Raw genomic sequence first — 21,703 nt, 5'->3', positions numbered from 1 at the left:
TGCCAACGGCCCATCTCTCACTGCCGCCTTCCTCTCCCCCTCTTCCCCTGTGTCCGACTCTCATCAACAGTCTCAACCTCATCCTCATCAGTCCCCTTCTTCAAATCCTCTCCCTCAGCCAGTCCCCATTGCTCACGGTCATACCAGTCCTCGCCATCACTCATCTCGCCAACATGTCCCTCAGCCTTACACCACTCTAGAACATCAGCTTTCATGCGGCACGATCTATTCAGCGAATCAAGCATGTGCTCAACCCCGCGCACCGTCTCTTCTTGCTTCTGGATATACGACCAGAGCAGCCGGCGGGTTTCCTCGGCTTCAGCGGCGGGGAGGCCGAAGTTGGGATCGGGGCGGATATTGTCCGGGACGAGGAAGAGGGGATGCGGAGTTGGGAGTGGGAAGGCTGTGTCGGAGATTGGGGAACCGTTTTCAGTTTCGTTTGGGTTGACAGCGTTGGTTTGCGCGCGCGTTGTCATTCGCCGTGGCGGTTCTGGTGAGTCGCCATCGTGCATTTCGAGGTCTTGTTCTGTGTCGTCGTTGAGTTCGGTTGTATCGACGAGATCGGCATCTTTCGTCGTGTCCATGTCTTGTTTCCCGTTGGGGGGTGGGTTTGTGCTTGTCCCGGCTGCATCGCTGTTGTTGCTCTCCTGGGCGGGAGTCGAGGTGTTAGGGTGAGGTGGGAGGTCTTTGACGGTGGCATCGGTCTCTTCCGATTTAAGCTGCAGGCCGTTCCTGGTGGGTTCGCCCTGTGCTGGGACCTCGACCATTTCCACGTCATTCTGCGTTGAACTGGGCTGGGCTTTTGTCCCGTTCTGTGCCGGTTGGGGGTCCTGTGTGGCTATTGATGCAGGTACCTTTTGTGCCGCGTCCTGCGGGTCATTGAGGTCTCTAGCGGTGGACGGAGTACCATTCTCACTTGCACCTTGACCGGCATATACACTCGGGTCATTACTAGCAAGCCTAGAGTCGAATATCAAGTGATCATTGGGCGTCTCGAGCGCACCGCACGGCATCCAACCGCTATCACCGAGGAATTGCCTATGCAAGTTCCTGGCGCGCCAGAGCAAAGCCCGTTCCTGGCGGAGCTTGTGTTCGACCGCCGCTGTCATCTTCTCCAGGGCTTCCGACGTGTATGCTTGGGACATAGAAGGATGGGTGGGGAGTTCGGAAGGATGCTTCAATGGACACAGAAGAGCTAGAAGGGGGGGAAAGGAAGAAACAGGTCAGTTATCCTCAGGCAGTACTCAAAACAGGAGAGAAAGAACTTACTCTCAAGCGCAATCCCAGAGAAAGGGTTCTCTTCAGCAGCAACAGCATCAGCCTCGGAATCTTCATCATCCTCATCAAGCTCGTCTCCCTCTGAATCGTAGCGAACCGGGTTCGGCTGAAGGATGTAGCGCGTATAGCCAGCGTGATCGACTCTCTAATTACCGGCCAAAGGTCAGTTTCCATAAAATACTGGTCCCATCTCATCGCCACAACACCCAAGTCCCGAGATTGGCAAACTACACACCTGCTTGTAGTAATCCTCGGCGTTGATGTAGCCCAATGCACCCTCGCTCACATACTTCGCATTGGCATGCATTTTGTTCCCCCGGTTGGTCGGCGCCATGATCGGGTCGTCCGGGCCATTATCTGGTGAAGAAAGATGTCAGAAAACGATTCTGCTTGAAAAGACAGACAGCTTGGTCAGTAACTTACCATCACGCTCTCTGCGCAAGGCCCGCTTCATTCCGATGATGGTATCGGCGATCAACGCCGCTTGCGCCGCCATAGTTACGGTGTCAGCGACGAGGCTGTCGGGTTAGACAAGTTTAATTGCGCGTTGGAGGGGGTTTCTCGGGCAAATGAGGCGTGGGAACGGATTCCCGAGGAGGGGGAAAATAATCGGCTGGGTATTTCGATGCTGAGGCTTCAATTACAGGTGTAGATACTGCAGAGATCAAGGGAAGTGAGCTGTTATGTCTTTGAGTGACTGTGATGAAGCTCTCTGACGGCAAGACATGCGGAAGACCGATCGCCGCTAGCCTCATTAGGAAATCCGGGTTATGTGATAAGGGTTGAACACGTGACATATCCTCATCTATACATAGCAAGTAGTGTATGAAGTTGGGGATCTGTATTCTTTGTACAATATTTGCTTATTATGAGACAGTCCAATTCATCTACAGCATGTATCTCAGATTCTAGTCATATCATTCAATCGTCGGCATCAACCCATACTAGAACCCCCTTCTTGTCCGATTTCATATCCCCCGTTGGAAGGACGCGAAGCGTTTTGTTGAAGTAGGTATCAATAACCACCAGCTGTGGCTGAATCCATAAGCCGCGCTTCGCCGCAAACAAATTGAAGTTCACTGTATGACGACTCAGCGGCACAAGCTGCACAACGGTAGTCTTTGGCCCGCTAAAGGCAAAGTGCTCGCTAGCTTCCATGACCAGATTGAAGGTGAGGAAGTGGGTGGAGGAGTTCTCGAGTACATAATCCATATGGATCAACCCTGGCATATTGTTGGATGGGGTAGCCGATGCAAGGACTCGAGGCTCGCCCATGGGGACGACGAATCGGGGAATATCGAGGACGGTGGTTGTAACTGAGTTTTTGGCGTCAAAGGAAGCTGCAGTTTCAGATGATTGCCGACGCCAATTGATCTCCAATGCGCAGGTAAGCGCAGTTGGTCGACGGTCTCCGAGGATGAGCTTCTGGATATCGAGGCAGAAGTTGGATTCTCGCAGTTCTTCTGGTGCGAGATGGGCTGTTTCTGGACTGACAAGCTCTTCCGAGTGAACCTCGCAAATGGCTCCCCCGTTGGCTTCGAGAAGAATCAGGGAGATCTTGTCAATTACCAGCGGCTCCAGTGCAAAGGAAACTACCTTGGAATTAAGGCACCACTTCTGGAACAGGCCTGCAGGACTTAGTGCAGAGCCATCCTCGAGTAGGTCATCGCTAACTGCGAAGAAATTGGGCCATGACTGAGGGTGAATTGCAGGCAAGAATTCATAGTTTGCTTCGAACGGCCGAATAAACGACAGGTCAACAGTGATTTTTTTCATAATCGGGGTCTGGATATCAGACACCAAATGGTACACAGCCGAAACTTCCAACGTGAAATCCGTAGCCTCCTGGGTATCGGCCAGCACGATTGTGATTGTTTTGTTAGAAGAGCGCTCCAGAACACCCACAGATCGTTTCAAGTAATGAGATGGCCCCTCAATCGGGGTGCTGGCGCCTGATTCAAGGAGTTCGGAGTTGCCATCGCCGTCGAGCCACTGTATTTGAGCTGTGGACTCGGCGCCGAAGAGTCTGATTTCAGCAGATACATCGGCAGCTTCGTCTTCTTCATTGTGTATACCAATCTGAAGCGTCACCAGTTCATTGGTATAGTAGGTCTCCTTCAGGTTGGGAGTTGTGAGGCGAATCTTGGGAGGCTTAGGCATAACCTTGCATCTGCCAGTATCCCGATCCTTGCCCACTCTTCTGCGGGTCACGCCCTTTTGGGTCTGCTGCCACCAGAATGATTCACGCTGATCTGGCTCGGTGATCGCATAACCCAAATCAAATTGTTCTTCTTCGATCAACATGGTGATTGAAGCAACCCTGGCTTCACCAGCTTCGCGAGGAATACAGGTGAGGTTGAAGATTTTGGTCTGGGAGGGCCCCAGAGTCAGATCTGCTATACCCACCAATGCGGTCAGTCCACCGGCTGGGGATTGGACAACAGTATCAGGGTTGCTCGGCTCGCGGAGTGGAAGAGTTGCGATGCGGCATGGCGTTGTGGTGTCAGCATCCTGATTCTGGTCAGATTGAACCTTTACTGGGCGGAGACATCCTTCGAAAACCAGTTTGACCTCTGAAAGCCGGATAGGAGCCGAGGATTTATGAGCACAGGATGTAATGGAAAGTTGGGCCTGTAGGGGTTCCCCAACGTTGCCATCGGATTTCTCGAACACCAATGATGCGGTCACTTTGAAGACAGGGGTCAGTGCAATCTTTGCATTACGGGTTTGCCAACTTACGACTTGTTAATACATCCTCTGCGCGAAGGATAAGAGAAGGCTTTGGCTTTTCTGAAGGCAAACTTTCAAGACTCCTGTGGATGTCATAATGCCACGAAGGTCTTGGTTTGAAAGCTATCGGAATGAATATTAAAATTGGAAGACAATACGCACAGAATAAATGGAATTAACTCACTCTTGTTCAGCAGCTCCCAGTCCAGTCGCAAGACTGTCTCACTGTCCTGCACCCTGAGAGCACATTCTCTGAGTGCCCATCCGAAATTGACCATTAGATGCCACCACCCTGAGCGGCGCCAGCTAAGAGTAGACCACAGCGGCTGGAGAATGCCATGCGCTTCGGACCATGAACCAATGCGCATATACTCCTCGGCTGCCTCAAGACTCAAGCTCTCAACTTTCCTCATTTGGTGGCGTTTTGCAAATTCCTTAATGGCAGCCTTTAGCGTGCTCAATATTAGACCAGAGTGGTCGAAGCCAGTTCGTCCTTCTTGGGGTGCCTCCACATGAGTATCGGGAACAAGATATGTGTCGTACAAGTAGGATTTGTTTGCAAGTTGTGAGGCAGGTGATTGCCCGGGGGCCATGCGATCTTCCATGGGAATATCATGGGCAAGCGCGCGTCGGATCATTGTATGTTTCGCTGAACGGTGTAGCCAGTAGCCCTCGTGGTGGAGGTTTTCCCAGGATCCGACTCTTTCCCCGGTTGGAATTGATTTCTCGGGTAAAGTATAGAGATCTCCAGGCTGTTCAGGAGAGATTTCGCTGGAAAGAGACGGAATTTCGGCTCGGCGGATGAGCTGTGCCATTACCATCGACCAGCGCGCCTCCCATGCCTCCCATCCATAGTGTTTACTGCCCTTTCCTCTGCGATTGACAATATCCTTTACACGGATTCTGTGGTCAACCCAAAACCGAGCTGCGGCGGTCGTCTGGGCCGTCCATAACAGACAGCGTATAATCCGAATGGCAAGAGCGTCGGCCAAGAGGCGCGCATCGTTAAATCGAGGATTCCAGCCCGCAATAATTTCGAAAACTTCATGTCCAAATAGAGTGTCATACGCACTCTCATAGTTCCGACAGGCTGCATCCATTTCTTGGCGAAACTCGGCAAGGATTCCCAGCTTGAATTCATACCGTACGTTCCAGCCTTGAGATGATAGGGTCTGAGAAGTTCCGGTCGTTGGCGGTGCAGTTGGAGGAGGGATACTGCCCCTGTTACGTTTGCGCCTGGCATGCTTGGACAGATCCCGATAGTATTCAACGACCGACGGTTGCAGTAGAGAGAAGAGTGATTTCACAAAGTCTTGCAGTTCCGAGGAAATCGCGTCTGGTGGGATCACAAATATCGACCTGGAGTCAAGGTTTGTTGCCCGCCGAATCCCCGCAATGCGATCATCAATCTCGCCCTCATAGCCGCCTTCTTCTCCCTCTTCTGATATCAAAACAACCACAAATCGCGTCTTGTACCCGGAGGATTGCCATTCTTTTTTCAAGCTGTTGATCTCGATCTTGAGTTGATTGTCTCGTAGCGAGTTCATATTCGGGTCCAATGAGAATGGGAAGAAATTGATCACTGCTGCTGGAACCAGGTCTTGGTGTTTAGTTACCCATAAAGGGGTGAGCAAGCCATCTGGGAAAGTTGGGGAACCCGGTGACAAAGGCGATATCGGCGAGTGGAGGACATAGTGTGCGCTCGGTTCCGAGTGTCCATTGTCCTGGCCATCGCTAGGAGTAGTTGGTGGTGAAGGTATAGGGGGGTCAGCTTTTCGTGGAGGGAGTCTGCATGACTGTGTCATTGTTAGCAAGCAGTCCGCAGTACGATGTTGTGAAACCAACGGGGTTAGAATCATCGAGTATCAACGTACGCGACCAGAACTTTTGATACGGTAACCAATATTCGCAATCGTAGTATTCCCGCTTACAGTCACTCTGGACTTCCATGGCATCTGAGAGCTATCTTCCTCTAGAAGCAGGCTCCGGAGCTCCTCCGCAACAGCCCCGCTCAGAGGTGGGAAATCTGAGAATATATGGGTCCCCTTCTCTAGTAGCAGAGGATAGCTCGAGGATACTTCAGTGTCATTTTGGGGATCTGCCTCCAGTCCTGAGAGTAGGATTAGAGGCAGATTGTGATTGACGTAGTCTTCGGGGTAGGCGTCCATTGCGGGCAATGGCTGTTTCGCAGCGCGGTCACCTCATGTCTAGAGGATAGTGGAGACCTGGGGATTTCAGGAGCAAGATATAAGAACTAGGCTGTTAACGAGACTAAGGCCCAAATATGGTTTGGGGTTTCAATGATGTTTTGGAGTAAGATAGGCAATGGGCTGGGGGATACTGCCATCTGGCCATGGTGGGCGGTCAACTATGTTTACTTCGATCAGATGGCCAGGGAGTTGACCATCGATAGATGTATTGTATTATTATATTTTATTCTTTGGCATGATTAGACTTTAGGTTACATATATAAAATAGACACATCCAAATGAACTTATATATTGTGGTAAATATCAGATGTTTAATTGTCTAGGTTATAATCGGCGATTATATGCCCGAATACATAGATCCGCTATATATATATATGTGTACTACTATTCTTCCGTTTTTACTATTTCACGTTCTAACATTTTATATTCACATTTATAGAACTTGAAGCATATAACAGTAGTTGGATAACAGCTGGGTTTCTATTTCCTTCGTCTATAATATGAGTTGATCAGCATTATCCTCGCATAGCCGAGCCTATCTAACCTATTAATCGCCTATTAAGGGGTACTTCCAGAAGGAGTAATTTGGAATCCACGTGGAATCTCAAATACTTGGACCTTAGGGTTGGTTGATAATGAGGAGTCTTGTATCTTATATCTGTACTCTGTACTCTGTACTTCGTACTCCCTACTCCGTAGTCGCCCTCGATATTGATCTTTCTATTATATATTTCCTCCCCCCCCCTACATATACTTAGTGTTATCGGCAAATTAAGATCCCCCCAGTGGAGAAAAAGGCGTGAACGCTAATGGATCTCAAAAAAAAAAAAAAAAAAAAGCAACTCCCTTTTCCTCCTCTTCTTTACAGTTAATGTTTTATTTTATTTTATTTTATTTTATACTTTCTTTTCATACTCGGTATAACCGGGATCCCTTCTTTTAATCTTCTTACGCTCACTCTCAATCTTTTTTTTTTTAATCTCAACATCTCAAATACTGTAAGGGGAAGGGAATTGTGTTTACGAACCAACCCTTATCAAACAACCGCATGCAGTAGATCATGCGCGTACCCATTTTAACCTGCATCCGATACTTGAAGTTTGTTTGTTCCAAGGGTCACACCCTTAGACTATTGAACTATGTCGAACGAAAACCCCATCCAGGCAGAATCGGCCCTGCTTAGTCGTCGCCGACGTCGTAAATCGCTGCCTTCGCGCAATGGAACTGATCCAACCTCGCCTGAAGTCATTTCCTCCCTCATTTCCTCCCTTTCTACCATCTCCGTGCCTCTAAACTCGCACTTTGACACCGTCCCGAAGTTCGATACCGAATCAGATCCAGCATTGCCAGAAGTACCGCGCACAGCGCCTGTTCACTCCTTTCCTCCCTCCGAGCAACATGGGTTTGGAATGAGTTACGGCGCCTACAAGCCAGCGGTCGAACCACCCGCGCCGGAAAACCCATTTTTGCACCCCGACGATGCGGCCTCGCCCCCTGTCATTCGTATGGCCAGGGCGCCCCCGTCACCAAAGTCCCCTCGATCGCCCAGATTCAAGCATTTTAGAACGACCGACTCATCCTCCACTCGCCCAGCCTCGAGGGAATCCTATACATCTGTGATGGCCGTCCCAGAGTCTTCCTCATTTGGAACGATCAGCACAGAACCTGGCCCCCGCCTGTCAACCCCGAGCATTGCTTCGAATAGTTCTGCAGGGCGGGCAAAAAGCTTAAAGGGTCAATTTAGTCTATTGAAGAGGTCATCACGAGAATTCATGGGCGAAAAGGATCCACATGTCGACCGCTTGCGAAAAACTACCAGCTACAACGACAGTCTACGACACAACGTCCCGCGCAGCCGAGCAAGCTTGCGATCATTGCATTCCATGGCAGAACTTACAGAGGAGGCTCGTCCTGCGGATGTCAAGGAAGAGCCATACGAAGAGAAAGTCGCGAGAACCCCACCCACTAAAGATTATCAATCATTCCACGGTACCCCAGATGCTAGCAAACCCGGCGGAATTGGAAGCGGTAGAATCATTCCAACTCGCGACTCCTCTCTGCGACATCGGCATAGCCAGTCGTCCAGCTCGAAAAAGCATCGCTCTGCTCGTCATAGTCGATACTCTTCCACGGCTAGCAAAGAGTTCAACACAGATAATGGCACACCGGGAACGAGCAATGATGCAGAACAGGTGACCCGCCGGATCCAAGAGTTAAAAGACCAGCAACAGAAGATCAAGACCGAATTGGAAGTGGGAAACAGCCCTGAATCCCCGACTAAGACAAGCCCCGTGAAGCAGGCAAAGGCTTCAAAGGTTTCGCGCGTTCTAGGACATGAGGTCGATCGGGCCATGCAGAATGGACTAGTTCGCGATCGGCCATCTTTTAACGACAGTGCTCCTTCTCCAAACGTGATGACAGGGAAAAGTCGCAGCGGGAACCGACTAGGAGCACCACTCGCATCGAAGTCTACCAATCTACCACCGCAGTTGCCCAAGTCGTCCACGGAAAACCCGGATTCTGAGAGAGCTAGGTACAGGCAGTCCCTCGAGCCAATCATGCCAACTACCCATCGCCGCACTCCATCCGGTCATCTGTCCCATGTGTCGAATGGACGTCCCTCATACAGCACCGAACGACCATCGAGTGCGGATTCAATCGATCTTGCTGTTGACGACTACATCTTTTCGCCGAAGCTGACCCAGAGAGTGATCCACCCAACCACTGGCCGCTCCATCGCATTCTCTGAAGTCGGTGATCCGAAGGGCCATGTCGTGCTTTGCTGTGTCGGCATGGGTCTCACTCGGTATCTGATGGCATTTTATGATGAGTTGGCGCGGACGCTCAATCTACGACTGGTGACATTGGATCGCCCTGGCGTTGGCGAGAGCGGCCCGCATCAGGGAGACGAGCCGACCACCCCTCTCAGCTGGCCCGGTAAGCAAGACTGTCCCGAGAGATTCTAATCCCGCGCTAATCAGTAACAGATGATGTTGCAATCGTTTGCAACCACCTCAGAGTGACCAAATTTTCCATTCTTGCTCATTCCGCCGGCGCAATCTACGCTCTTGCCACGGCTCTCCGAATTCCGCAGCACATTCGTGGCCGCATTCATCTCTTAGCCCCATGGATCCCCCCATCTCAGTTGTCTACTATCGGCTCCAAGAAGGATCCCGCGCCCACCAACGCGGTTCCTTACTCCCAAAAAATTCTCCGTGCTCTTCCCACGTCCCTTCTCAAAGTAGCCAATTCAAGCTTTATGAGTGCCACTAGTGCCAGCATCACCACCAGTCTACCCAAGTCCCCACGACGGGCCAAGCGCAAGCCTACCACTAAAGAAACTTCCCATGCGAATGCCATCCCTCCCGTACCGCCTATACCTTCCGTTGAAAACAACCTACAGACCCAGCGAGTGGACATCGTACCGAATATTAAACCGTCCGCTTCGACCATCGCTTCGCACAGAAAAAGTGACACCACTCTCGCATCTCGCGCAAAGTCTCCAGAAGACGAAGTCGAACGGCAGCGTGACTATGATACGCGTCTTACCTACAAGATCTGGGAGCTGGCTACTACCAACGCCAACCCGGCGGTTGATTTGTTGATCTGCCTCGAGCGTCGCCAAACAATTGGGTTCCGCTACGTGGACATCACACGATCAGTGGTGATCCATCATGGTAGCAAAGACCCCCGCGTTCCAGTGGAAAATATCCAGTGGCTTGGCAAGACAATGCGCCGCTGTGAGGTCCGGATCCTCGAAGGGGAAGGCCACGGCCTCATGGCATCTGCTGGTGTCATGGGAAATGTCTTGACCGAGATTGCCAAGGAGTGGGAGGACTGGACAATCCTTGTCCAAGGCAAACGCAGAGCCACTGCCAGCCATGCTACACGGCCTGGACTCTCGATTCAAACTTGATCTCCCCAGTCTGCTGTCCTTTCCCCTTTTATCTGATGTCTTCGACGTCCACTACACCTTCAGCCCTGGTGGCTTATCTACCACTAATCACCCTCACTCTCGTTTCCACAGGCTAGATTGCAGCCGGTCTGCGGTCCCCACTGTTCTGACCTACTCCCTTGAACTTATATATCCTATCATTTATTCTTACCCCATTTCTTACCTATCCACATACACCTACTGGTGCGAGGTTCATGCCCTCGCCATGATTTACCGTCGACATGGGTTTTGCCTTTGAACAAAAGAGCCCGTCTGATTTAGCATAATACCCAGTCATGCCATATTCTAATAAATATTGATAATTTCACTTTGATCTACATAGTAAAAATCGAAATAAGCGTCAGACATATAAAACAAGCATAATATGTACATCATAGCTCCGCCAAGCATCAGCGCTCAGACGGGGCAAACCCGCAAATCAGGGATAACATGCCCTTGGCCCCTTGACCCCACTTCTCCTGACCTGTTTGGAGCTTTTGATCTTTTGATTGTCAGTTTTGGAAGATTCTGGATCAAATGTGCAAGTGCAGGACGCTCCCAATACCCTAAACTGTTAAGCTCTGCCGGAAACGGAGGAATTCTTGGCTTCTGGAACACGTCACGTTCTCTCCAAGTCGCCTCCTTCACTTGAACATTTTGGATTCAACTTGTTTGATTCAAGTCACAAGCCACACGGCTATAAGCAAACTTCTCCATGCCTTCTTCACAACGGCGGCTTCGACTGATTGTCGTTGCGGTTATCGCGGTTCTTTTCATGGTATTTTACTACACTGTACGTTCCCAGATCTCCCTCTTTCGCCCAGTTTCTTCAGATATCTGATGCGATGCAATCAAATCCACAGGGCGATGCAAGCAAAATCCAAAACCAAAAGTTTTATCGGTCAACCCTCGACGCAATGAAAGCGAAAGAGCAAGCCAAACAAGCCAAGGACCAAGAGAAGATCCAGCATCCCGTGCATGCGCCCGGACAGAATGGCCCTGCCGGTTCGGGTGCAGGTGATAAGGTGCCCGTCGCTGAGGTCGAGAAAGCTGCTGTTCCTCCTGCTACAGGGAATGAAGATACGGAGGAGATCCCGATTGCCGGACGGACAAAGATGACCGTTCCCAAGAAGGGGAGCCAGGATACGCCGTCAGAGATCCAGTTGGAGATCAAGAGCGAGGAGGAGAAGGAGCGCGAGGAAAAAGTGAAGAGAGAGCGCGAAGAGAAAGAGAGGAAAGAGGCTGAGGCGACAACAGAGCTTAATGCGATTCTTAAGCGGGCTCCAGGTATGTTTCTGTTCCCCATTCTCCATTTCTTGGCCGTATCCAAGACTAACCGCATCCAGTCATCGTTTTCTCCAAATCCTACTGTCCCTACAGCAAGAAAGCCAAGTTGATCTTGCTGGAGCACTACTCTATCGAGCCGAAACCGTTCGTGGTCGAATTGGACAAACACCCGCTTGGACCGTATCTGCAGGCCCTGCTAGCACAGAGTACGGGGCGTCGCACAGTGCCCAATGTGCTCGTGAGTGGGAAGAGTATAGGCGGTGGAGACGATATTGCGGCATTGGATCAGAGCGACGAGCTGGCTTCGACGCTGCGACAAATGGGCGGGAAATGGATCGTGGATGTGTCGCACCGGGAGGTTGAGAAATCACTGTGAGGTTAGTATTGTAAAACAATTTTCAAATTTCGATAGCCATAGCTCATAGCCCTGGCAGAAAATCAGGGGGGAAGGGAGAGATATGGTTGTTGCAGCTCATTGCATTGTACATAGTAGCGAACTTGCTCAGGAACTCCAGGCTCCAGCTTAATATTTACCACATGTACCTCTACTTGGCAATCACTTAAATAAAACCGGTGGAGCAAGTACTGATACAAGCCGCGATAAGACGATAAGCTGATAAGGAACCCTAATTGCGCTAGACCCAAAATGGCCCTAAGCGACGCACAACCCCGTGACATCCAATTTCGCTCCACCACCAAGTCCATTCGAATTTTGAACCTCCCCGACATCGACAATCTACACCCCCGGCAACCACCAAAAGTCACGTCAAGATGCGGTACATTCACTCCGAGGAACGGTTGCCCATTCTGGACAATGGTGAGCGAATTTCTTTTTTTTTATGATGGAGGAAGCCGGTCGCACACAATACAACTTCGCTTTTGAGGGCACGAAATTCAACACGCAAGCTTAGCACGACACACGATCAATATCCAGCACCAATGCAGCAAAAGCAGGAGGGAATGTTGTGTGGGATCGGCGACTCGCACACCTACCGGACAATTCTTGATTTTGATTCTTCAAAATATTGAATTTCACAAAAAAAAAGAAATGGCCATGAACTAACCCGAATCTTTTTTTGCTCTATAGTGAAGGTCCAGATTCGCTCCCGTATCGTGACTGTCGAGGGTCCCCGCGGCAAGCTCGTCAAGGATCTCTCCCACATTGCCGTCACCTTCGGCCGCCCCGAGCAGAACGTTATCTCCATCGAGCTGCACCACGGTGCCCGCAAGGGTGTTGCTACTCTCCGTACCGTCCGCACCATCATTAACAACCTGATGATCGGTGTTACCCGTGGCTTCAAGTACAAGATGCGTTACGTCTACGCTCACTTCCCCATCAACGTCAACATTGAGCCCAACCCAGAGACTGGCCGCTCTATTGTGGAGATCCGGTATGGAACCCTTGAACCTACGCTTTTGTTTTCCCGTTATGATATTCGGAAATATATCGTGAAATTCAATTGTGATGGAACTCGCGCTAACGTTTTGTTATTAGCAACTTCCTCGGTGAGAAGTACGTCCGCCGCATCACTGCCCAGCCCGATGTCGACATTGCTCCCTCCGCCAACGTCAAGGATGAGCTCATCCTCACCGGTAACTCCCTCGAGGGCGTGTCCCAGTCCGCCGCCGACATCCAGCAGATCTGCCGTGTCCGTAACAAGGATATCCGTAAGGTTAGTTACACGAACATAATTACTTTCACCGGGAGGACCCGAGTCTGAATTTATACTGACCATCTGCAGTTCTTGGACGGTCTTTACGTGTCGGAGAAGGGCAACATCATTGAAGAGTAAATGTGCTGCTTGGGAATGTATGGGGTGTCCGGGAGAGGTTTCTTTAATTTCGCCTACTTGCATATAGGGAAGCAAAGCGAAATGTCAAAAACAAAACGACCCTTTTGAAATTCACTGATTCCCTTACGCGAATAACGTCTTTGTATGTGGCATGTAGAAATGTGCGCCCGTGGCAATTCCATTATACTTGATTACTTTAATACTCTTAAGTATTGAGTAGAGAGAAATATGTACTACATTTATTTGTCACGGGACAGTTGTGGTTGAAGATGAAGATCCGGGGGAATCTGGATTGATCAGCTTCAACTCCCCAAACTTCAACCCACACAATTCCTTCCTCAGACCAATCGAGTCCAATTCATCTCCATAACACAGCTACGCTCGAATACATATCACACTTGATCACTCAATATACTATCAATCGACTATCACTACCGCAATCTCAACCGCCAATTCCCTTGCGTGAGGCGCGTGACGTTGTAGCATGTGAAAACGATACCCGGGCCCGCATGTGCACCTCTCCCTCCACCAGCCACAACGCAGACATATCTCTCGAATGAAAACAAAAATGGGGTCCTGGTGGCTTGGACTGTGGAAGATTGCTGGTGCGATCTGGAATATGGTGCTTGATGTTGCTCAGTTCTGGAGAGACGTGAGTATTGTTCTCCAATCCTAGCCTGGGTGTCTTGCATGCGGGGAGAGCTCTGAGCCTGAGATGGCAAAAGACGAAAGAGACACAAGACATAACATCGGATTCTGTTTTCAGTCTGATCTTGAGCTAATAAATGTCCTCTAGAAACTATTATCATGGTGGCATTCCAAATCCCCTCGAGATCGGCTCTTCCATACGCTAGCCAACGCGCAGAGCTACGAGGAGTGGGAAGAGGCGGCATTTGAGCTCGACGAGCTACAAAGTAAAGATCTATGGTATGAAGTCAAACAACGCCAATTGAACCCTACTCAATACCCAATGTACCAAACCACCATCTAATCATCCACACAGGCGCCAAAATCCCGTTAGCCGACACTATGACTACCGACTAATCCTCGGTCGACTTGAAGCACTGATGAACGCGCGAGAGTCAGAAGATATCCTAACACTAGTCAACTTGCTCCGGTCGGGGCTAGTGCGCAATCTGGGCAACATAACCAGCACGAAGCTATTTACGCACGCGTACGCGGGAACCAAGCTTCTAATAGACGACTACATTACGCAAGTAGCTCTGTCAATCCAGTACGTGACATCGGTGCCAGGAGCACCGATGCACCCGAGCGGGTTTAGCTCGCAAGCGAAGCTGGAGCTGCTGCACGATACGCGGCAGGCGTTTGGGCGGACGACGCTGCTGCTGCAGGGTGGGTCTGCGTTCGGGCTGTGTCATCTTGGTGTTGTGAAGGCGCTGCATTTGCAGGGTCTGTTACCACGGATTATTACAGGTACTGCAACTGGGGCGATGATTGCTGCGCTTGTGGGGATTCATTCTGAGGGTGAGTTGTTGCCGTTGCTTGATGGGGAGGGGATTGATCTTTCTGCTTTTGAGAGGCGGAAGATGGTGAATGGTGGGGATAGGGGCAACTCTGATTCGAGTTGGGTTGGGACCTTTTATCGAAGGATGAGGAGGTTGCTGAAGAAGGGGTATTTGTTTGACGTTGGTGTTTTGGAGGAATGTGTTCGGGCTAATGTTGGGGATCTTACGTTTGAAGAGGCGTATGCGAGGTCGAAGCGCATTTTGAATATCACCGTTGCGACGACGGGGAAGAATGGGACGCCGAATCTGTTGAATTACTTGACTGCGCCGAATGTGGTATGTATTTCTCGCCTTCTCCTTGCCAGTGCCAGTGATATCTAACATCGTTTCCAGCTCATCTGGTCTGCAGCCGTAGCATCCAACGCCTCTTCCTCAGGCCTCTACTCACCGGTGACGATCTACTGTAAAGACGAAACAGGTACAATAGTCCCATGGCCACACACACAAGATGCAGTCTTCCGACCCTGGCGACACGTCCAATACAACGAAGGCGAATCCCCCCTCTCACGAATCTCGGAACTCTTCAACGTAAACCACTTCATCGTCTCCCAAGCTCGACCTTACCTAGTCCCATTTCTGCGGTCAGAACTGAACCTCCTAGACCGGCGCCAAACAGGTTGGAACAACCTCTCCCGCTCCGCAATGCGACTAGTAATCGTTGAACTACGCCACCGACTCCGCCAACTCGACTACCTAGGCGTGCTACCCGCCCCATTGAGCAGACTCCTCATCGATGAGACAATCCCCGGGCCGAACCTAACTCTCGTGCCAGACTTGTGTTTCTGGGATCTGAGGAAACTATTCCAGAGCCCGACAAAAGATCGCGTCTCTGAGTGGGCGCTTAAGGGAGAGAGGGGAGTTTGGCCGGCGATTAGTGCACTGAAGGTTCGAGAGGCGGTTGAGATTGAGCTTGATAGGGGGTATCAGCTTGTGAGGCGGCGTAGACCGAGTGATGCTTCGGTTTCGGTGTCTGTTCCGAAGCAGGTTAATGCTATGAATGAGGGTGTTCCTAGGCGTCGGAGATGTGGGAGTGAGAATGAGGAAGAGATCCTTGCTGATCGAGAGTAATTTTGGTTATAGAGTTGCTATAACTAATTCGTATTCTTCTTATATAGGTAGTTGCATATGCATGTAATTATGAGGTGTTCTTTGTACAGAGTAAGATGTTTTGACTCGGGAAACATATTAGGATACTACCCAGTACTGCGATACACTCAATACACTCAGGACATCCACAATCGTGTTTTCAACATTCTGATTGAGTCCCTCTACGGCCCCCCAAGTAATACATCAGCCGCGCATGCTCCGTCGGCCGCATCTGCGGACAGCCCCGCAACAATGAATTGGGCTACGTTCCATATGCTCTGCCACCATGCCGTGTCGCCCAAGCTGGACCGGTTCCTTCGACGCTCCCCATCAAGTGTTCTCTCGGCCGACATCTCTCATTTCACCGAGCGCGGCGATGATAATGGGTTTGGCCTTTTCTGGTCCCGGACCACTGAGGACCCGTCAGCCTCTGTGCCCACGAATCGCGTTGCAATGGCTCGCTACCTCGCCCACCAGAGCCCCCGACTCCGCTATCTTCTCCACATCCTTGTCCAGCAAGGTGTATTCGACTCGGCTAGCTCTCAGCCACGCTTCCTGATCTTCTGCCCAGGCCTCTGACTCTATGGCTTGTCCAAATGTTCCTCAGCACCCTCCCATTGGATTTTGTGGTGATCCGTGCTGGCATGCCTACCAATCTCCGTTCCACTGCGATTGCCCGCTTCAATGACCCCGGTTCATCCACGCAGGCCCTTGTGACCACATACAATTGCGGTGCGACCGGTCTCAATATGCACTCGCAGTGCAGTCGAATTATCCTCGTGGAGTCCGCGCTGAACCATAACTCTCTCTTCCAGACCATTGGACGTATCCACCGCCGTGGTCAACGCGAGGAGCAGCGTGCGTGGGTACTTTTTATGGACCACACCATTCAGAGATATATGGAGTTCAACAATACCACAAAGGTCCTCCCGCAGATTGCTGCACAATACCGCCCCTTCCTAGAGAAACAGATCTCACCGTCAGTCGATAATCGTGACGATACAATTGAGCGACTCGCCAATCAGCTGCTGAACCACATGCTTGGTATAGGTCCGGATTGTGTGAATCGGTTGAAGATGGAAGACTACAAAGACCTAGGTTTGGAAGGTAAAAGCAAGAGTGGCCGGCAATTCTCCTTGCGTGGCTCCAGTAAACGGCTGGCCAGCGATCCCGCCTCCCCAGGCGCCTCGACCCACAAACGGGCAGCCACCGACCTAGCCTCCCCATCTTTGCTGTCGACCTGAGGATCAAACCTCGTGCTTCCAATCCTGCCGTCATCTACCGATAAACCCATGGCTGGAAATCCCGACTATTCCCCTGCCCGCGGGCAAAACGCCAAGTTCGGTGGAGATGGGGCAGACGATGAGGGTTATATTCATTCTAAGTCCATCGATGCAACTGATTCCGTAAGTGCTCGAACACAAGCGTCTGATCTCTCCAACCCAACTGGCTTATAATATAACGTATGAAGAGTTCCACCGGTGCTATATCCTCGTTCTCGAAGCTCCATAGTTGAGAATGTTGCAGGACTAAATTTTCTCCGTCAAATAAAGCTTGAATGATCCTTCCGTGCTGTTCGCCCATATAGGAGAGGACTAATTGCGGAGCGAAGCGAAGCAATATAAATCACAAGGCCTCGGGTGTCCTATCACGTGACCGTTCTTTTCTCCTATGGAGGTCTCAAATCCATAGTTTCCATGTGGTGAAAAAGTAATCGCTGAGAACTGGCAGAATAGCTTACCCGGCAGAATAAATATATACTAGTCCTAATCTAGTTAGATAGTTAGATCACGTGATATATACCAATCCACTCCGAATTAGACGGCGGTTACGTAAGTACTATACTATTCGCAGCCTTACCATAAACCAGATACTAAACCAGATACTAAACGAGATACTAAACCAGATGCTAAACTATATCTACTCTATATATTAATCTAGATAGGTTACTATTACCACAATACGCTTCCCTCCGCAAGGACTATCTGGAGGCCAAAGGCCATCGAGATCCCTAGTAACTAAAGATAGGTATTAGTATGATTTAAGACGATCATACGGTATAGGCTACTTACTGGATGGATCGTATATCTCCGAAAGGGCCTATGAGATGTTCGAATAAGCATCATATTCACAATAGCCCTTACTTCATGTCGAGTAAGACTCTGGTCGGCATGGTTTGCGGGGACGTGTGCGATAGTTTCTATAATTGTATGTGGTATAGGCGTAGGTGACCCTTCGTTACTATCATCTAGGAGACTCTCAATCTGCCAACGTAAACCAAAAGCGCGCTGACAAGTCGGAGGGTCGTTTCTCTTGCTTTCTAACCTAGTTAATATTAGTATATATATTTAAAACCCTTAAGACCCTCTACTTACCACTTATTACGAAGAGACCCAAGGCTAAGAAGAGAAGGGTATCCCCTTTGCAAAGCGGTCATATGCCACTTAATATAGTACTTTGTTTCGAGGGCATGGGTATGCCACTGGTCCGGTCCTGATACTGCCATAGCTTCCTCATAAGCGATCCTTGTAAGCCTAAGAGGATCTTCTATATTTAGATAGCTTATAAGGACTCGTCTTAAGATAGAATCGAAGTCTGGGCGATTATCTATCTTTGGAGGGGTACATTCCGATATTGACAAAGGGTGTATTAGATGTTTTTGGACTCTCTCAGGGTAAGGTAGGAAAAAGCATGGTTTAAATTATAAAATCCCATTATCTGTTATTCCCACTTAAAAAGCTTGGATTCCGATACCTCGAAGATTGTAAGGGGAGATAAAGAAGGATTCGCAGTCGTTGACTCGTTGATAGAGGCTCTTAAGAACATCATGTCGCCTGATTAGGGTTTGTGTATCTATCCCTATAGAGAAAAATAGGGAGATCATGAAAAATGGAGAGAAAAAGGATGAAGCGTGGGAGGAATCATCCGTGTCAGTTGGAGGGGTCACAAACTGAATATGACAGAAATCTGGCGTACAGAAATGCGTGGTATATGGATCAATAACACGTTATACTTTAACATGGCGGTTTGAAGATTTTCCGAGTCCATACAAGTTGCATATATTATTTAGTCAGCTATGTCGGCATATTATAGAAAAAAGCGGATTCGTATTACTTTAGTTAAGAGCCATACACATCTTTTATAACTAAATATTTTCTATATGTTGTTATATATGTGACGATCTGGGTTGTCTTTTCGGCCGAATACTTTCTGCTAGAGGTTTCCGCCTTAACGCCGTTTATATTGTTTATCTAATTATAATAGGAACCTATAAGGATCCTACTTTAGAGATTCTTTCTCTCTCTTTCTTTTATGACAGAAAGCTGGCGTACGAACAACGTATGGTATAGATGACCAATGTTGAAGACTCTAACTAAAGTGACAAAACCCGCTATTTCAACAATCTGTGCGGACCATGATGACTAACTGTAATATGCACTTTTGTATGGTATGTCTGGTACCCAATTTCACATGATGTTTCCGGTATATTACCTGGTTTCTACCATGTATTCAGACTTGGTATTCGACAATTGAGGCTGGGAAGTATAAACTTGTCCCGGATAATAATTTCACCGAATCAGCTAGTGACCCACATCGGTTCCGTGGGCTGGTCCACCTGTGGGTCTCTATCCCCTCTTAGCCTCGTCTTCCTGAACCTTCTATTCCTTCTTTATCGCTTCCATGGCCAATAGCTCACCCGACTACAAGAAACTCTTTCTGGAGGAGAAAGAGAGACGGAAGCAGGCAGAAGAGAGACAAAATCAAGCAGAAGAGAGACAAAATCAGGCAGAAGAGGGACGGAAGCAGGCAGAAGCGAGACAAAATCAAGCAGAAGAGAGACGGAAGGAGGCAGAAGAGAGACGGAAGCAGGCAGAGGATGAAGGGAGATTGGATAGAGAGCGCAACCGCCCAACAACTTTCGTGGAATTCATCCGACTTTTTGCCCCAACTTATTATCGCGACCGCTGAGAGTTGAATTGCCATCTAGATCGACTACAGGGACAATACCCCTTCCAACTGGAAAGTATTGCCCTTCGCGACTAGAATTGTGGACGGACTGTTCAGCTCGACAGCAAGAGATTTATAATTCTGTGTGCAACTATCTACAGCCAGCTGAGGAGGACCAAGCACGACTGTTCACACCACTGAATGCCCTCGAAGAAAATGCAAAACAATTCGGCTACCGGTCAATGAGCAGCGAGCAAGCCGTCCAGAACTACGAGCGAAATGCTGTGGAGAATTACGTCCATAATATAATCCAGGAGTTATGCAACATTAATAGCGCGCGAGAGGAATTTGGACTTGGAGATGGGATCCAGTTTGAGAATCATACAAATTTGCTCGAGGCAGATGAAGGCGTCGAATCGAGTGCAGGTCAGCCATCGGAAATAGAACGCCCAAAAGCCGATTCGTTTTTTTTCATCCACCGAGTCGACGGCAATACTCACACCCTCCTTGCTACAGCCGAATACAAGCCGCCTCACAAGCTTTCCATGGAAGACTTTTGCCTAGGACTACGGGAAATGGATTTGTACAAAGATATAGTCAGGTCAAACAAAATCCCAACGGACAAGGAAGCGAAGTTAAGGTACGATGCAGAGCGACTCGTTTGCTCCGCTATTGTTCAAGAATATCATGTGATGATCCAGGAGGGACTCGAGTACTCCTACGTGACCACTGGGATCGCCCGTGTTCTTCTCCGTGTGCCTCATGATAACCCCAGCACCCTTTACTATCACTTTTGTGATCCCAATTCAGAAGTGGACCTGGAAGCAGAGAATGAGTTCCAAGAGCCGAAGACTTCTATTGCCAGAGTGCTATGTCTATGCTTAATGGCATTCCGTTCATCTATACGTGACCATGAATGGAGACATCGAGCCCGCCAAAACCTTCGAATCTGGGGCTCCAACTTTAGTCGCACCCAGTCTGAGGTTCCCAACTCTGATAGCACGTATTTGGAGTACACAAGTCCAGAATCCGGTTCGGCTTATGAACCATCGTCATCCCCCCTAGTATCTCCGCCGGAACCGGCGACCGAGGGCCGTCGAGTGCCTATAAGGCCACGAGGAGCCTGTGCGCCCACAAATGACCGGCACCGCACGCAGTCGCCAGAATCGTCAGGCTCCGACTCCAACCAAGCAATGAGACGTAAACGGGGCTTCAGCCAAGTCACATCTTCCCCGTCTACCCAACAAGTGGGTCGGAAGGAAGACGATAGGAGATATCACGATAGTCAGTCCCGACGCGATGCTCAATTCTGCACCCAGAGGTGTCTCCTCGGGCTGCAGACCGGGGGTAACCTAGATGACAGCTGTCCAAACGTAATGCTTCACCGTCAGGACCCAAATGACCCCAAACATCCTATCACCTCGGATGATTTAGTACGTTTACTAAATGAACAACTGGACGACAATATCGACCGATGCATACCGTTCGGACGTTGTGGGTCATACGGTGCACCATTCAAACTGACTTGCATCGTATATGGCTATACAGTCATCGGGAAAGGAACCACGTCGAACCTATGGAAACAAGTATCTAGCGAAGCGCAGGTATATCGAATCCTACGGAGAGCGCAAGGTTCAGCGGTGCCTGTTTTCCTCGGTACAATAGATTTGGCCAAAATCTATTTTCTACACAGGGCTGGAGAGATTCGTCACATGCTAATCATGGGCTGGGGAGGCGAGAACACTGCCGATATGGAGATGGAACCATGGCTTAGCCGGGAAATCCGGAGATCCACGAAAGAAATCAAGGCGTTGGGGGTTGTTCATAATGACCTTCGATATGACAATATTCTTTGGAATAATGAGCTTGGACGAGCGTTGATTATCGACTTCCATCGCGCTACTTTGCATA

The 21,703-nt window shown here is 49.6% G+C and overlaps 10 protein-coding genes across 10 annotated transcripts; 7 read left to right on the top strand and 3 right to left on the bottom strand.

Moving 5' to 3' along the window:
• Window positions 1-17: 17 nt before the first annotated feature.
• On the bottom strand, window positions 18-2,075 carry N7537_012156 (uncharacterized protein; the record flags this gene model as incomplete). The annotated part of the gene is made up of 5 exons (XM_056903210.1): window positions 18-1,195; window positions 1,270-1,423; window positions 1,514-1,635; window positions 1,702-1,796; window positions 1,996-2,075. 5 exons carry the CDS (start codon window positions 2,073-2,075, stop codon window positions 18-20), a joined length of 1,629 nt encoding a protein of 542 aa, XP_056748497.1.
• A 124-nt stretch (window positions 2,076-2,199) lies between these two features.
• On the bottom strand, window positions 2,200-6,176 carry N7537_012155 (uncharacterized protein; the record flags this gene model as incomplete). The annotated part of the gene is made up of 4 exons (XM_056903209.1): window positions 2,200-3,965; window positions 4,018-4,131; window positions 4,193-5,804; window positions 5,883-6,176. 4 exons carry the CDS (start codon window positions 6,174-6,176, stop codon window positions 2,200-2,202), a joined length of 3,786 nt encoding a protein of 1,261 aa, XP_056748496.1.
• Window positions 6,177-7,357: 1,181 nt separating this feature from the next.
• Window positions 7,358-10,134, top strand: N7537_012154 (alpha/beta fold hydrolase; the record flags this gene model as incomplete). Its single annotated transcript, XM_056903208.1, has 2 exons — window positions 7,358-9,155; window positions 9,200-10,134. The coding sequence occupies 2 exons, from the start codon at window positions 7,358-7,360 to the stop codon at window positions 10,132-10,134; spliced, it is 2,733 nt and encodes a 910-aa protein (XP_056748495.1).
• A 733-nt stretch (window positions 10,135-10,867) lies between these two features.
• On the top strand, window positions 10,868-11,815 carry N7537_012153 (glutaredoxin; the record flags this gene model as incomplete). The annotated part of the gene is made up of 3 exons (XM_056903207.1): window positions 10,868-10,945; window positions 11,016-11,439; window positions 11,499-11,815. The coding sequence occupies 3 exons, from the start codon at window positions 10,868-10,870 to the stop codon at window positions 11,813-11,815; spliced, it is 819 nt and encodes a 272-aa protein (XP_056748494.1).
• Window positions 11,816-12,210: 395 nt separating this feature from the next.
• Window positions 12,211-13,232, top strand: N7537_012152 (60S ribosomal protein uL6; the record flags this gene model as incomplete). The annotated part of the gene is made up of 4 exons (XM_056903206.1): window positions 12,211-12,256; window positions 12,527-12,830; window positions 12,935-13,112; window positions 13,182-13,232. 4 exons carry the CDS (start codon window positions 12,211-12,213, stop codon window positions 13,230-13,232), a joined length of 579 nt encoding a protein of 192 aa, XP_056748493.1.
• A 547-nt stretch (window positions 13,233-13,779) lies between these two features.
• On the top strand, window positions 13,780-15,826 carry N7537_012151 (triacylglycerol lipase family protein; the record flags this gene model as incomplete). Its single annotated transcript, XM_056903205.1, has 4 exons — window positions 13,780-13,884; window positions 14,029-14,159; window positions 14,236-15,034; window positions 15,092-15,826. Exons 1-4 carry the CDS (start codon window positions 13,789-13,791, stop codon window positions 15,824-15,826), a joined length of 1,761 nt encoding a protein of 586 aa, XP_056748492.1. The 5' UTR covers window positions 13,780-13,788.
• Window positions 15,827-16,096: 270 nt separating this feature from the next.
• N7537_012150 (uncharacterized protein) lies at window positions 16,097-16,423 on the top strand (the record flags this gene model as incomplete). The annotated part of the gene is made up of 1 exon (XM_056903204.1): window positions 16,097-16,423. One exon carries the CDS (start codon window positions 16,097-16,099, stop codon window positions 16,421-16,423), a length of 327 nt encoding a protein of 108 aa, XP_056748491.1.
• A 17-nt stretch (window positions 16,424-16,440) lies between these two features.
• Window positions 16,441-17,088, top strand: N7537_012149 (C-terminal helicase domain-containing protein; the record flags this gene model as incomplete). The annotated part of the gene is made up of 1 exon (XM_056903203.1): window positions 16,441-17,088. The coding sequence occupies one exon, from the start codon at window positions 16,441-16,443 to the stop codon at window positions 17,086-17,088; it is 648 nt and encodes a 215-aa protein (XP_056748490.1).
• Window positions 17,089-17,224: 136 nt separating this feature from the next.
• N7537_012148 (uncharacterized protein) lies at window positions 17,225-18,673 on the bottom strand (the record flags this gene model as incomplete). Its single annotated transcript, XM_056903202.1, has 5 exons — window positions 17,225-17,439; window positions 17,917-17,944; window positions 17,989-18,169; window positions 18,220-18,510; window positions 18,576-18,673. The coding sequence occupies 5 exons, from the start codon at window positions 18,671-18,673 to the stop codon at window positions 17,225-17,227; spliced, it is 813 nt and encodes a 270-aa protein (XP_056748489.1).
• A 1,361-nt stretch (window positions 18,674-20,034) lies between these two features.
• N7537_012147 (uncharacterized protein) lies at window positions 20,035-21,194 on the top strand (the record flags this gene model as incomplete). The annotated part of the gene is made up of 2 exons (XM_056903201.1): window positions 20,035-21,139; window positions 21,184-21,194. 2 exons carry the CDS (start codon window positions 20,035-20,037, stop codon window positions 21,192-21,194), a joined length of 1,116 nt encoding a protein of 371 aa, XP_056748488.1.
• Between the last annotated feature and the right edge of the window lie 509 nt (window positions 21,195-21,703).

Source organism: Penicillium hordei (genome assembly GCF_028827395.1).
Source record: "Penicillium hordei strain IBT 12815 chromosome Unknown utg000006l_segment0_segment0, whole genome shotgun sequence".
Classification (NCBI taxonomy): domain Eukaryota; kingdom Fungi; phylum Ascomycota; class Eurotiomycetes; order Eurotiales; family Aspergillaceae; genus Penicillium; species Penicillium hordei.
Note: the sequence above shows the minus strand (reverse complement) of the source record. Positions and strands in the feature narration are given on the sequence as shown.